At 42.7% G+C, this 14165-nt stretch overlaps 1 protein-coding gene across 2 annotated transcripts in view; it reads right to left on the bottom strand.

The window, feature by feature from the left end:
- The window catches only part of jakmip1 (janus kinase and microtubule interacting protein 1), a 334448-nt gene that overhangs the window by 104761 nt on the left and 215522 nt on the right, over positions 1-14165 (bottom strand). For both annotated transcript variants that reach the window (XM_033021201.1, XM_033021210.1), the window contains exons 6-9: positions 13645-13764; positions 8948-9094; positions 8458-8598; positions 6673-6732 (exon numbers count right to left, since the gene is read on the bottom strand). In XM_033021201.1, coding sequence (XP_032877092.1) covers positions 6673-6732; positions 8458-8598; positions 8948-9094; positions 13645-13764 — 468 coding nt within the window. The remainder of the gene's footprint in view (positions 1-6672; positions 6733-8457; positions 8599-8947; positions 9095-13644; positions 13765-14165) is intronic.

The following is a 14165-nucleotide window of genomic DNA, read 5'->3' as shown; positions in this document are numbered from 1 at the left end:
TTCAGGATCTGCTTCATCAGGGCCCAGTTTCCCATGGTTCCTTTAAACTCACCAGGAGCTCGTTTCAAAGGCTCCCTTTAAGCTCTCAAACACCCTGTTTCCAATTCTCCCCTTAAGTCACCGGAGCACTGTTTTCCACATTCCCTCTCAAATCACCAGAGTCCTGTTTCGCACATTCCCTTGAAATTCATTGGAGCTCACTTTCAACTAAATGGGGCAGTAACAAAATGGCCTAAAATATCTGCTGGTCCAGCATCAAAGTCCAAATGGTGCCGGATTATCAGATCTTTACTGTTATTAAATAAATCTGGAATTTTAATGACACTATGATAATAATAATAATAATAATAATAATAATAATAATAATAATAATAATAATAATAATAATAATAATAATGCATTTTATTTGCTGGTGCCTTTCTGGACACCCAAGGACACCTTACAGGACATAAAATCACAATACATTTATCAATATTAAAATCAAGTTGATTAAAAACAAAAACAAAAAAAAACAAAAAAATACACAAAACATTTTAAGTCATTAAAATCAGGGTGAACATGGTGGAAGTTGTGTCGGGTATGCTAATCTAAACAGGTGTGTTTTGAGTTGTGATTTGAATTGATCGATAGTGTCCAGGTGACGGATGGGAGGTGGGAGAGTGTTCCAGAGACGTGGGGCAGAGCAGCTGAAGGCTCTGGCACCCATGGTGCTGAGTCTAAATGTGGGGACAGTTAAAATTGCAGCTGAGGAGGAACGAAGTGACCGGGAAGGAGTGTATGGTAGCAGCAGGTCAGAGAGGTATTGGGGAGCAAGGTGGTGTAGGGCTTTGAAGGACAGCAGTAAAATCTTGTAGTAAATCCGGTGGTGCACAGGGAGCCAGTGGAGCTGAGTGAGGATGGGTGTGATGTGGTCCGATGATCTGGTGCGGGTGACGATCCGGGCTGCAGAGTTCTGAATGCATTGGAGGCAATGAAGAAGTTTATTGGAGGTGCAAGTGAGGAGGGCGTTGCAGTAATCGATGCGGGATGTGACCAGAGCGTGGATGAGGACTTTTGTATTGTCTTTGGAGAGGGAGGGGCGGAGTCTGGAGATGTTGCGGAGATGAAAGTATGCAGAGTGTGTGATATTGCTGATGTGGGGGCCAAAGGAAAGTGTACTGTCCAGAATGATATCAGCAAGGGCAACCATGGATTGTTGCAAAAGTCCACCTGCCTTGCTAATGTGCTTCACGTATGAAGATCTGCCATCCTTGCTCATCACTCAACTCCAAACTTAGCAATGTGGTCATCTTTTAACGTGTCCCCTGGTCGGGCAATTAGGTGTGGACAATAAATGCCAGCATTGCCAATAACATCCACATCCCAAGAACAAATGAGATTTGAAAACAAAGGAAGTACCATAGCAACAACATTTATTAACAGGGCTCTGTGAATTCTTGTCAACTTCCAATTCTGTATGGCTTCAATTGCACATGGTGTATGTAACAAAGCTCACTCTTTGATGTCACAAAACTCTTAGGTATAGATCAGGAGTATTAACTCAATTTAATTTTTAGTCAGGTTTTTTGATACAAAACCAACAACCAAATGTGTTGGTTAGCAAGCTACAAAAGCTTTTGTTGCACGTTAACCAGTCAGCGGAAAGAGTATACATGATTACAATCGAGCCATCCACTGAATTGGTCTTTTCAAAGTCAGTGGCCCACTTTTGAGATACTGGCCTAGATTCTAGAAACATTATGTGGCAAGTTTCTTACCTATTGCTCAGGTTTTAGCAGAGCTGCTGGTCCATTGTCAGCCAATCGAGCAAAATCAATTAAAGCATTTACAGTTGTTATACCTATGCTAATTAAAATACTGCCAGGTTCATACTGGTTTAAATAAACGGTGCTTGAAGCCAAGCTCCCAGGTCAACATAATGCTTTATTAGCAAGATTCCACTAATTACATCTATTTGGCACTCTTTAAGTAGGCAATTCAAATTAATTAGTTTTATAGATGCAAAGTGTATGTGTGCACTCTAAAATAGTTTATTACTGTTACAATGATGCTTTAATGAGTGCACACCAATGACTCTTGTACATAGTACAGTTTAGCTCTTTCTTGAAGTTGTTATTTTAGTTCAAGTATTAGAGCAGACTCTTATTAAGCGTATCTAATTTTTGCGATAAACCCGTTTTCAGCTCCATCAATAAAACTGTGGGATGATGCTTAAAAGAACATAACATTAGAATTGCAATCAGCGGTATGCCATATGGTGTATTGAGCCTGTTTTGTCATTCAGCAAGTTCGTGGCTAATTTTCCCCATGGCTCAGGAGGCCTGCAACATGCTTGAGGTTTGCCTGGATCATGCACCGCTCATAAGAACTAGAGCACAGACTAGACTATGAAAATTGCATCAAAACATGGCGCTTCTTGCATGCAGGCTCAGTGAACTATTCCAGTACACTTTGCTAATCAGGGGATCATGCTTAGGCATTGCAATACTCTACTGGACTGTTTTTAAGAAAGTAATTTCCCTGTGCATTTGAACGTGACAATAAAGCACCGTTGAACAATTCTCGTGGTCCCCACATTCCTTGGTTTGCTTAATATCAGAAATCTGTTGATGTCTGTTGCGAATGAACATAACAGCGGAGCTTCCACCGTTTTCAGGGTAAGAGTATTTTAAAGACCCATTACCCTGTGATTCAGGGAGCTGCCGAGAACAAAGAGGAGACCCAGCAAGGGTGCCATCGAGAACAAAGGATGAAACCAGCGGGCAGCTACCTGCTGCTTGGTATAACAGCAGGCCTGATTCATGGCTGCGAGCAGATGATGAAACTGTTTGTAACTGAAGATGAAACGTCTTGTAATATTGTCAGCATCAGAAACGTGGTGGCTCTTATGTACTGCCTAGATGAGGTCTACTGTGTGATTTTACCGGGTTACATGCAAAACAAAGCATACAGAATCATTGAATGACATTTCTCCTCCTTTCAGTATTAAACGACTTGCCCCTTATTTTCAAACTGTGACCCTTTCCTACCGACTGCTCAGCCAGGGGAAACATCTGACCCTCCTTACCTTATCAACTCCTTATGAATATTGTAACTTTTGATGAGAACACCCCTCATTCTTCAATACTCAAGAGAAGACGTTCCAAGCCAACTCAATCTCCACTTGTATGGCAAACCCATATTTCTCTCAAAAGAAGACACAAAGCGCTGGAGTAACTCAGCGGGTCATGCAGCATCTCAGGAGAACATGGATAGCTGATGTTTCGAGTCGGGCCCCTTCTTGAGGCTGCTTGTTGGGGGAGGGGGGTGGGGGAAGAAAAAATACCTGGAATAGAGATGGGGCAGGGCAAATCCTGGCAGCTCATAGGTTGATACTTTAAAAATCTTTCCCCTGCACGGAGAACCCGACCTTTTCTCTGTCGGGTCTCCGTTGTCGTTGGGGCCTAGCACCATGGAGCAGCCTCCAACCGGAACGACCTGGGGCTCCAGTCGCGGAGCTGCGGACTTACTTACCATTGTGCAGCTGGCCGAGTTCGGAGCAGGAGGAGCTGTGGTGGCGCGCTGCTGCGACCCGACCCCGGAGATTTGGAGGCTCCAACCGCCGGCCCGGTGGACGGTGACACCGGGAGCCCGCGGGTCCCTGCTGGGAGACCGCTTTTCGGGGCTTCCGCAATGGCGACTTCTCCCGCCCGAGTTGCGGGGTTGAGGATGACCTGGAGCGGGGCCTTACATCGCCCGGTGCGGCTTTAAATGGCCGCGGGACTTGTTAGCGCACGCCGGGGGCTCCAACACCAAAACCCGGAGCAGGGCCTTGCATCGCCCGGCGCGGCTTTATAATTGCCGCGGGACTTATTTACCATCGCCCGCCGGGGGCTTTGACTCTGACATCGGGAGGAGAACGAGGAGTGCAGGGGAGAGATAAGACTTTGCCTTCCATCACAGTGAGGAGGAGATTCACTGTGATGGATGTTTGTGTAAATTGTGTTGTGTCTTGGTTCTTCTTCTTGTTTGTATGACTGCAGAAACCAAAATTTCGTTTGAAGCTCTGGGTTCAAATGACAACAAATAAATTGTATTGTATTCTCAAACCACTAATAATCTTCACCCTCCACGCAGCCAAGAATCCCCATAAAACAGGGAAACAAACACAATTCAGTTCTAAAATACTACTTATCTGCAGATTTTTTTGTTGAGATATGCAAATGCATTTGAGCGGAAACAGAGACCACATCCGTCTCCCACACAAATTTAGTCTTTGTGTTCCCCGTGTATTTGTTGGAACTAATCATGACAATATAATCATGACTTATATGGGAACTTATATTTTCAGGATGAAAAATATATTTCCATTGAAAATTGCATAAAATCCAAGAAAGGAATTTCCCCCTTAAAATGTTATAAAATAGTTGGAAACTACAGTCAAAAACTATGATCTGCATTTTCTGCTGGGGAGCAGGATTTCAACCCGCCAATGTAATTCCTGACTCTACCTACCCCAAGACCATGATCCAGGATCAAATTGATATGAACATCTGACATGAACATTTTGCAGCATGTTATTTTGCTTGTTTAGGAGTGGATCCAGAAGTGAAATTCCTACCGCATTTTCCACACTGGAATGTAGTCAGAAGCATTAGTTGACACAAGTAGAAATGTTACATTTTAATTTTCTCCATCTCACACGGTGATCTAATACCTTAGGCAAGTCAGTCATTTAAACTTTAATCTCTCCTCACCACCATTCATACCCCCACCCATTCCTAACATTTAGAAATATTGGACATTCTTTCACTCTTTAACGCAAAGGCGCAGTGTAGCTAATGTCTCACAGCGCCAAGGACCCAGATTAGATGTGGACCTCTGGTGCTGTCTATGTGGAGTTGGCATGTTCTCCCTTGGACGTTCCCCCACATTCCAAAGATGTGCTGATTTGTAGGCCTCTGTACACGGCCCCAAGTGTGTGGAGAGTGGATCCAAAAGTGGCACTAGTGTAAATGCGTGATCAATAATCAGTGTGGACTTGATGGACCAAAGGACCTGTTTCCATGCTGTATCTTTCAAACAATTTGAATTGCAAAAATGTAATTCAATCCTAGCACAAATTCTCACATATCGAAATCAGGGAATTAGAACCCGTCTCACCTGCCAACAGGACCAGGTTAAAACTGTTTGTAAATTGGAACCAGTGAGGGGAGAATCAAACACAGTGATGAGCTCAGAGACAAAGGGGATGCTATAGTTGATCTTGATTTCAAAATGTTATTCAACAAATACTGAACTTGATTTATTCAGTCACTGCAAAAATATTTTCAGTCAAAAATAAAGTTTCAAAGTCACTGTTGTTTGTCCAGGGAAGAGGTAGTTACTATCCCAATCAGGTGATTGAAACCTACTCTCATGACAATCTCCAGCCCAACAATAACTCATCCCCATCCATTGAAGTCACAACTTGTACAACAGAGCCATTATTATAGAGTGCTTTTACTGGATGTGTCCTGAAACAAAACCATTGTAGATCCCTTGGTTGCCTGCAGTACCTCCAATCTCCTGCCTGTTTGATAGATGGGCAAAATGTCTCAAAGAAGATATTAAACAATTAGATTTAAAATTGTTTGGGTATGCCTACAAACTATTGGCATCAAGTAGAGTGAACAAAGTCACTAACAAGTATTTCCTTAAGACAATCATAGCTATCGAATATGAATTATCCATTGTTTCTTCATGTGCATTAGATTATAATACAGTAACCTTTCCATCATCTTCTTTATCAACTGCTAATATATCATTGATCTCATTCATAATGATTGTTCCTAGGTTGTTGTAAAAACCCATCCAGTTTACAAATATCCTCCAGAGATTTTTGTAGATTTCCTTGGATGTGACTCCAGTCCCATCAATGTAGTTGTCTCTTAACTGCCCACTGAAGTTGCCTGTGATGCATTGAGGAATGGACAATAATTTCCATCACCATGCAATAATGTCCACATCCCTTCAACAAATAAATAGAAAATAGTAGTTGACTGTCTTATTTTTACAATGGGAAGGACTGTTGCCAGGACTAGAGGGTCTGAGCTATTGGGAGAAGTTGAGTAGGCTGGGTCTCTATTCCTTGGAGCGCAGGAGGATGAGGGGTGATCTTATAGAGGTGTATAAAATAATGAGAGGAATAAATCGGGTAGATGCACAGAATCTCTTGCCAGAGTAGGGGAATTGAGGACCAGAGGACATAGGTTCAAGGTGAATGGGAAAAGATTTAACAGGAATTTGAGGGGTAACTTTTTCACACAAAGGGTGGTAGGTATATGGAACAAGCTGACAGAGGAGTTATTGAGGCTGGGACTATCCCAACATTTAAGAAACAGTTAGACAGGAACATGGATAAGACAAATTTGGGGGGGATATGGACCAAACGCAGACTGGTGGGACTAGTGTAGCTGGGACATATTGGCCGGTGTGGGCAAGTTGGGCCAAAGGGCCTGTTTTCACACTGTATGACTCTATGACTGGTTAGCACGTACGGTAACAAAAGCTTGTCACGTGTACCAAGGTACAGTGAAAATGAACTAAAACTGAAACTAAAGCTCGGTGAATTGTTCCTGTCCAGTCACTTATTGCTTTTCTTCATCATGTCAACGTGCCAAAAATTGTAATTCTGGGATTTTGCCATTTTACCTTGTGGGGCTTTGTGCTTCTTCTTTTGTACTTCTTAGACCGTAAAAATCTTTCCCGTTCCTGCAGGAATGAAGAATATTGCAATAAAAATGTATAACTGAAATGAATTATCAATTTAATGAACTAAAATTCAGTAGCAACCATCAGGAATCAATAATGATCAAATAATTTAAATCAATTACAATATATTCCACTGATAAGTCCGTAATAAGAATATTTATGGATTAGTAAGCCATTTATTTTGTTTTATAAACATTTTATATTATTTATTTATAATATATACAGTAAAAACAATCAAGACATGTCTTTCTCTCCATTCATAGTACCAACAATTCAATACGTTCTCTTACAGTGGACCAATTTCACTCTTATTTATGCCTTAAACAATGCAAACATCGTGCATTTGAGAGGCTGCCAAACTGGGCACTTCGCTTCAGTGCCCAATGGCAGCAAAACCGTAGACTGTGGTTCTTCTTCACAGCCTCCTGGCAGTGGCTGCACCGAGCTTCAATGCATCCTCAGCACGTCCACCTGTACCTTAGAACATGCCGTTGGCAGCATTCAGAGGCGAACATCTTCTTACACTAGAAAACCATAACATTTTAGGCAGACTAAAGTGACACGGTCATTCACCGAGTTGATGATCTTCCAGCGACATTTGGTGTTTGTCTGGAAGCGTATCCCTTTGTTACAGCCTGCAGAGAACAGAATCCTATATCACTCGGCTGCTCGGAGTGCACCTCAACAAGATTCCATTCGTCCTCTTCCAGATCCTCTTGACAAATGCACAATCCACAAGGAAGTGAACTGTCGTCTCATCGGCACCACAATCACCAAAATAAAAATAGCATGGGGTGGGACTAAGGCCTTGACTGTGCTTAACAGGTTTGACAGGGAGGGTCTGTCTCACTACCAACAGAGCATGGTCTTGGCGCTTGTATGCAAGTTCTGACCAAGTTGCGTTCCTGTAAATAACTTGGTCAATATGCTCGGGAACTGCCCCACTGGAGCCATTCTCTCTCTCCATAACATCTAAAGACAAGGTGAAAACTCACCCTGTTTTCAAATGCATTCAGGTAACTACTTTCAGCTGTGCCCTGCACTGCATGCAAGTCTTAAATTGATCTCACTCCATTCCTGCCTTGAAACCCAATCCATATTGAGACTAAATACGGCTAATTTAACCATTCTTGAAAAAGGTTACTGAATTAAAACACATTAATATTGTCCTTCTCCCTCTATTGACCCTGTCTAGATATTGAGTGTGTGCCACATCTTCTGTTCATTTCATTATCTATTTCTGTTTAAAGTTGCATTAAGTTATCCAATCACTGCTCCCATGCACAATCTTCTTACCTACAGACTCCAAGTGTAATTGGCCGTCGGCAAAACTGAGCATATCACAAATACCACCACTCCATGTGAGCAAGACATGTTGGTACAGAATTAGAGATTATTTATCAATGCTGGTTTAAAGTCACCATCTTAAATCCTGATCTTATTCCTCCTCCATTTTGCAGACATGATTTTAACTGCATTCTTTCTACTCACTAACCTTGACACCTGAATACAGATTATTTTGACCAAAGCGTGGAATTAATTTTCCTTTTACACTGAAATTAAAGTGCATCTAATTCAAAACCAGACTAATGAACTGATGTTTTCAATTTCTATTGAGAACGTTTGTGAACTACATATTTAGCTGCTCGAATGAGACACTAACATTACATCGTCAGCAAATGAAATTGATTCTGCATAGATGTGAGGAATTACAAAATAGCTCACCATTGTTAAATCATCAATGATATGCTGTTGCTCTACAACCTGGAGCCTCAAGAACTCTATTTCTTGCTCATCTTGCCCTTGGCTCAGATCATTCATTGAAGTATGTCGCCTGAGCAGTCCTTGTGAAGATAATTTCTCCTTCTGACAGACAAACAAAACATTATTGCACAGTATTTGATACAACAATGACTAAAATTTCACTCTGGTAACAAATCATTAATAGCAACATCTACCATGGCAACTTCTGAACTTTCAATAGGTTGAATCATACATTTTGATAACATTGTTACGCTGGTGTCTGTAGAGTACTGCAATTTAATATTTAAACTGTACATCTGCCACTTATCTGCACCACTAGAACATTAATGCATATTAACACCACAGACCAAGTGCCTCGTATTATTTTGTCAGTCACACTCCGAGTGGAAATTAAATTGAGACCTCAATTATATATTTTTTTAATCTAGAGACATGGAGTTGCATTATGTACCATTTCAGCGTGTTCTCTGGTCAGCTTTTTTAGCTTGTCTTCCATCCTCTGCACAGAATGCATGACATCTTCATTTTTCTTAGCTTGGCGCTTGTTTTTTTCTACAAGTGGTTTCAACTGGCTCTCTGTCTCTCTCACACGTTTCAGCTGAAAAAATAATTCAAAGTCACCTGGAGAAGATTGCAGCAAAAAAGATTTCGACAAAGCAATGAACAAATTTGTCAATGCTCACTTTGTGCATTTAATTTTGTATTTCTTTGCAATGATACAGGAAGCCTTTCAGCCCATCAGATCCAAGCTATGCAATCTCATCAGTCCAATTACCCATCTCTTTATTTCCTTGTGCCCCATAAACTTCCTTTGATTCGGTTGCCATTTACCAACACCAAGGTATTATTCACGTGCCAATTAACCTACTACCAGGTCTTTGAGATGGAGGAGGAATCCAGAGCACCAGCAGCGCTCGAAATTAGTGGTTGCCCGGTTGCCAATGGCAACCCACAGACCCGCGGGGCAACCTAAAAGCCATGCCATTTTGCCCGGCTTGGCAAGCATCCGGGACACCTCTCGTTTAATTCTGACCGGGCCCCCTCTCTATCTTTCTCTCTCTCTCTCTCTCTCTCTGTCACTCTCCATCTCCGCCCACTGTCCGTGTTTTGGGTCTCCGTCCGCTCCTCGTCCGCCGGCACGGCCGGCCGCCTTACACATGCGCACAACCACGGCCAGCAACAAAGATCCTATAGCGAGGATCTTTGGCCAGCACATCATCGGCCGTGGCTTTGCGCATGTGCCGCCTTGCATATGCTCACTGCCACTGCAACTGGTCGGCGTCGGCCACTTTCTCCCTCCCTTTGCATGGTGGGAGATCTGGCTGCCATTGCTGTCCACTCGCCGCGACCGCTGAAAGCCAACACAGAATCACTCGCTGGAGTAACTCCCTGGAGTAACTCTTGCTTCTTGGTTTCCTGGTCCTCCAAAAATATTCGAAATGGAATTTAAACATAATATAAACACCACCACCAAACTATGAAAAATAACAGCCTATTGCATTTTATCTGTTTATTTATTGTGTATATATATATATGATCTATGGTATATAGACACAGTGAACTTTTATCTCCTGTTCTGTATTATGTTTACATATTCTGTTGTGCTGCAGCAAGCAAGAATGTAATTGTCCTATCTGGGACACATGACAATAAAACGCTCTTGACTCTTGACTCGGACTTAAACAAAAAAGGGTTCTTGGGGAAAAAAAGAACTGCCTTAAATGTAATTGCTTCTGGTTGGGTAACTATGGTAGGGTGAAGACTATTCCATGCTTTAATTGTGCGGCGGAACTCCATGGAGCAGCCAGCAACTCTGGATAGAAGAAATTGGGTGACGTTTCGGGTAGAAACCCTTCTTTAGATTTCCTCTGGTTTTAGTTTAATTTAAAGATACAGCGTGGAAACAGGCCCTTCGGCCCACGCCAATCACCCGTACACTAGTTCTATCCCACACATTAGCGACGTTAGTCAAGAGTCAAGATTGTTTTATTCTCTCATGTGCCAATGAAATCCTTACTTGCAGCAGCACAACAGAATATGTAAACATAGTACTCTGTAAACAATGTTATAAACAAGAAAACACAACAGTGTATATTTATATATGAATATATAACTATACACACACACAATTTCCCTCCTGGGATTAATAAAGTTCTACGTATAGTATTGTGTGTGTAGGAAGGAACTGCAGATGCTGGTTTAAATTGAAGATAGACACAAAAAGCTGGAGTAACTCAACAGGTCAGACAGAATCTCTGGACAAAAGGAAAATATTATGTTTTGGGTTGCGTCTGAAATAGGTTCCTGCACACCTTTGGAATGTGGAAGGAAACAAGAGCACCCGGAGAAAACCCATGCGATCAAAGGGAAAAGGAGCAAACTCCATACAGACAGCACCCATATTCAGGATCAATTCCGGGTCTCTGGCAATTTTAGGCAGCATATTTATGGCCAATGTACTGGCCCATAGTCTTGAACTGAATTAAAACCTACAGTAGCTGTAAAGGGGGACATAGCATCATTTAGAGATTTAAAACTGAAAATGGATAGTTTCTTTTTTTTAAGTAACCAAAGTTATCAACGTATAATTTTTTGTGTGTTGGAAAATAAAATATAGTGGCACAGCTGGTGGACTTGCAGCCTCACACGCCAGTGATCTGTGTTCAATCCTGTCCTCGGGCACTGTCTGTGTTGAATTTGCACATTCTCCCTGCGTGTGGGTTTCCTCCCACATCCCAAAGATGCATTGGCTTTGTAGGTTAACTTGTCTCTGTAAAATTGCCCCTAATGTGTAGGGAGTGGGTGAGGAAAGTGGGATAACAAAACTTGTGTGAATGGGTGGACAAAAATGCTGGAGGAACTCAGCGGGTGAGGCAGCATCTATGGAGCGAAGGAAATAGGCAACATTTTGGGTCGAGACCCTTCTTCAAACTGATGTGAGGGTGCAGGAGGTGGGAAGAAGAAAGGAAGAGGTGGAGACAGTGGGCTGAGGGAGAGCTGGGAAGCGGAGGAGAAAGCAGGGACTACCTGAAATTGGAGGTCAAGTATCATACCGTTGGGGTGTAAACTGCCCAAGCAACATATGAGGTGCTGCTCCTCCAATTTATGGTGGGCCTCACTCTGGCCATGGAGGAGGCCCAGGACAGAAAAGTCTGATTCGGAATGGGAGGGGGAGTTGAAGTGCTGAGCCACCAGGAGATCAGGTTGGTTATTGCGAACAGAGCGGAGGTATTGGGCAAAGCGATAGCCAAGCCTACGCTTGGTCTCACCGATGTAGAGCAGCTGACATCTAGAGCAGCGGATGCAATAGATGAGGTTGGAGGAGGTGCAAGTGAACCTCTGCCGCACCTGGAAAGACTGCTTGGGTCCTTGGATGGAGTCAAAGGGGGAGGTAAAGCGACAAGTGTAGCATTTACTGCAGTTACAAGGGAAAGTGCCAGGAGAGGGTGTGGTTTGGGTGGGAAGGGACAAAATGACCAGGGAGTTACGGAAGGAGCGGTCTCTGTGGAAAGCCGACAGGGGAGGAGATGGGAAGATGTGGCCAGTGGTGGGATCCCGTTGGTAGACAAAGCTGGAGAGAATCAGCGGGTGAGGCAGCATCTATGGAGCGAAGGAATAGGCGACGTTTCGGATCGAGACCCTTCTTCAGACTGATGTCGGGGGGGTCAAGAAAAAGAAAGGAAGAGGCGGAGACAATAGTCTGTGGGAGTGCTGGGAATGGGAGGGGAAGGAGGGAGAAAGCAAGGACTACCTGAAATTGGAGAAGTCAATGTTCATACCGCTGGGGTGTAAACTACCCAAGCAAAATATGAGGTGCTGTTCCTCCAATTTGCAGTGGGCCTCACTCTGGCCATGGAGGAGGCCCAGGACAGAAAGGTCGGATTCAGAATGGGAGGAGGAGTTGAAGTGCTGAGCCACCGGGAGGTTATTGCGAACTGAGTGTAGGTGTTGTGCAAAGCGATCGTCAAGCCTGCGCTTGGTCTCACTGAGGTTGATCATACTCTGAATAATCCAACCAGTATTTTGTTTGGAAGTGGAAAGAAATAATAGAAATTTCATTCTTTGCAACGTGTAAAAAGAGTTGAGATATTGTATTGTAATTTTGCTGCATGTCATTGTGGTATATATCATGTCTTGATTGGTGAATATGTTTAGTTTGTGACTTTATTTGAAGCAGAAATAATATGTGAATGCTTCATTGAGCATAATTCCGACTGGTAACTACGCACTTCGTCCGAGCACATTATCGCACGTGTCATGCAAGCCGTCTTAAATGACCACCTAAACTGTCATTTGGCAACCTAAAAAGCTGCCAAGGTTGCCCGGCTGGCAACAGGGAAAAAAATGTTAAGCGAGAGCCCCGAGTTGAAAACTCATGCAGTCAGGTAAAGAACATAAGCTCCACACAGACCACACCCAAGGAGAGGATCAAATTGGGCTCTCTGGAGATGAGGAACCGCATTATGCAAACTTCAGAGAAATTGTCTATTTAGTTTGAATTTATTTCACATTCTTAATTTTCCTTCAACTACAATGTTTTTTTCCCCAGTGTAAAAAATAGCTGTATGCAATGGGTCACAGATTGAGTGAATGTGCACAGTATTTTCTCCAGGGTTGGGGAATCAGGAACATGAGGACAAAGGTTTAAGGTCAGAGGGGAAAGATTTAATAGGAACCCGAGGGGCAACCTTTTCCACACAATGGTTACGTGGGACGAGCTGCCAGAAGAAGTGGTCGAAGAAAGTAAAATAACAACATTAAAAAGACATTTGGACAGGATAGGAAAGGTTTAGGGGGATAGACACAAAATGCTGGAGTAACTCAGCGGAACAGGCAGCTTTGCTGGAGAGAAGGAATGGGTGACGTTTCAGGTCGAGGCCTGTCCCACTGAGTTACTCCAACATTTTGTTTTTATCTTCGATGTAAACCAGCACCGGCAGTTCCTTCCGGCACAATGTTTAGAGGGATATGAGACACATCTGGGCAAATTGTACCAACTTAGTTAGACTGGCATCTTGGTCAGCATGGGCGAGGTGGGCCGAAGTGTCTGTGCTATATGACTCCAAGACTCTCTGACAGCACGGTAACAGATACCTGCAGAATCTATTCAGTTACTCAAGTGGATGAAAGGCATGTTATCATGTTTACCAGCTCATTCCTTTCATCTGCCAGCAGAGTGTTTCTGTCCTCCAGTTTGCGAATCACAGCATTCAGTTCAGCAATCTTTAACTGGAAACGTCGCAAATCCCTCTCATCCAACTGTGGTTCCTAATTCAGCATTTACAGGGAGAGAGTAAACTAAGTCTGTTGCCAAAACAAACATATCAGCAACTGGTGGTTGTAAATACATGGTAGAAATTTAATAATCCTGGTTAACTTGTCAGATAAAAAAAGTCAATCACCATCTACAGTTAATATTAATCATTCCCTACTGTTAAGACACAGTCACCAAACTCTGTTAAAGCAATCTTCTTGCCAAGTTTAAACACTAGTTTGAAGGTCAAAATTATTACATTTAAATAGTTTGTTTTGTAACATTTTTAATTCAAACTTTTTTTTAAATGGGAATGGAAGGTCCAGAGGCCTAGATAGCACAGATCTATCAGCTGGATTTAAATACTGATTAAAGTCACAGGGCAAGAACCTAGTGTATACAGAAAGGAGCAAGG

The sequence above is a fragment of the Amblyraja radiata genome, chromosome 1 (genome assembly GCF_010909765.2).
Source record: "Amblyraja radiata isolate CabotCenter1 chromosome 1, sAmbRad1.1.pri, whole genome shotgun sequence".
Classification (NCBI taxonomy): domain Eukaryota; kingdom Metazoa; phylum Chordata; class Chondrichthyes; order Rajiformes; family Rajidae; genus Amblyraja; species Amblyraja radiata.
Note: the sequence above shows the minus strand (reverse complement) of the source record. Positions and strands in the feature narration are given on the sequence as shown.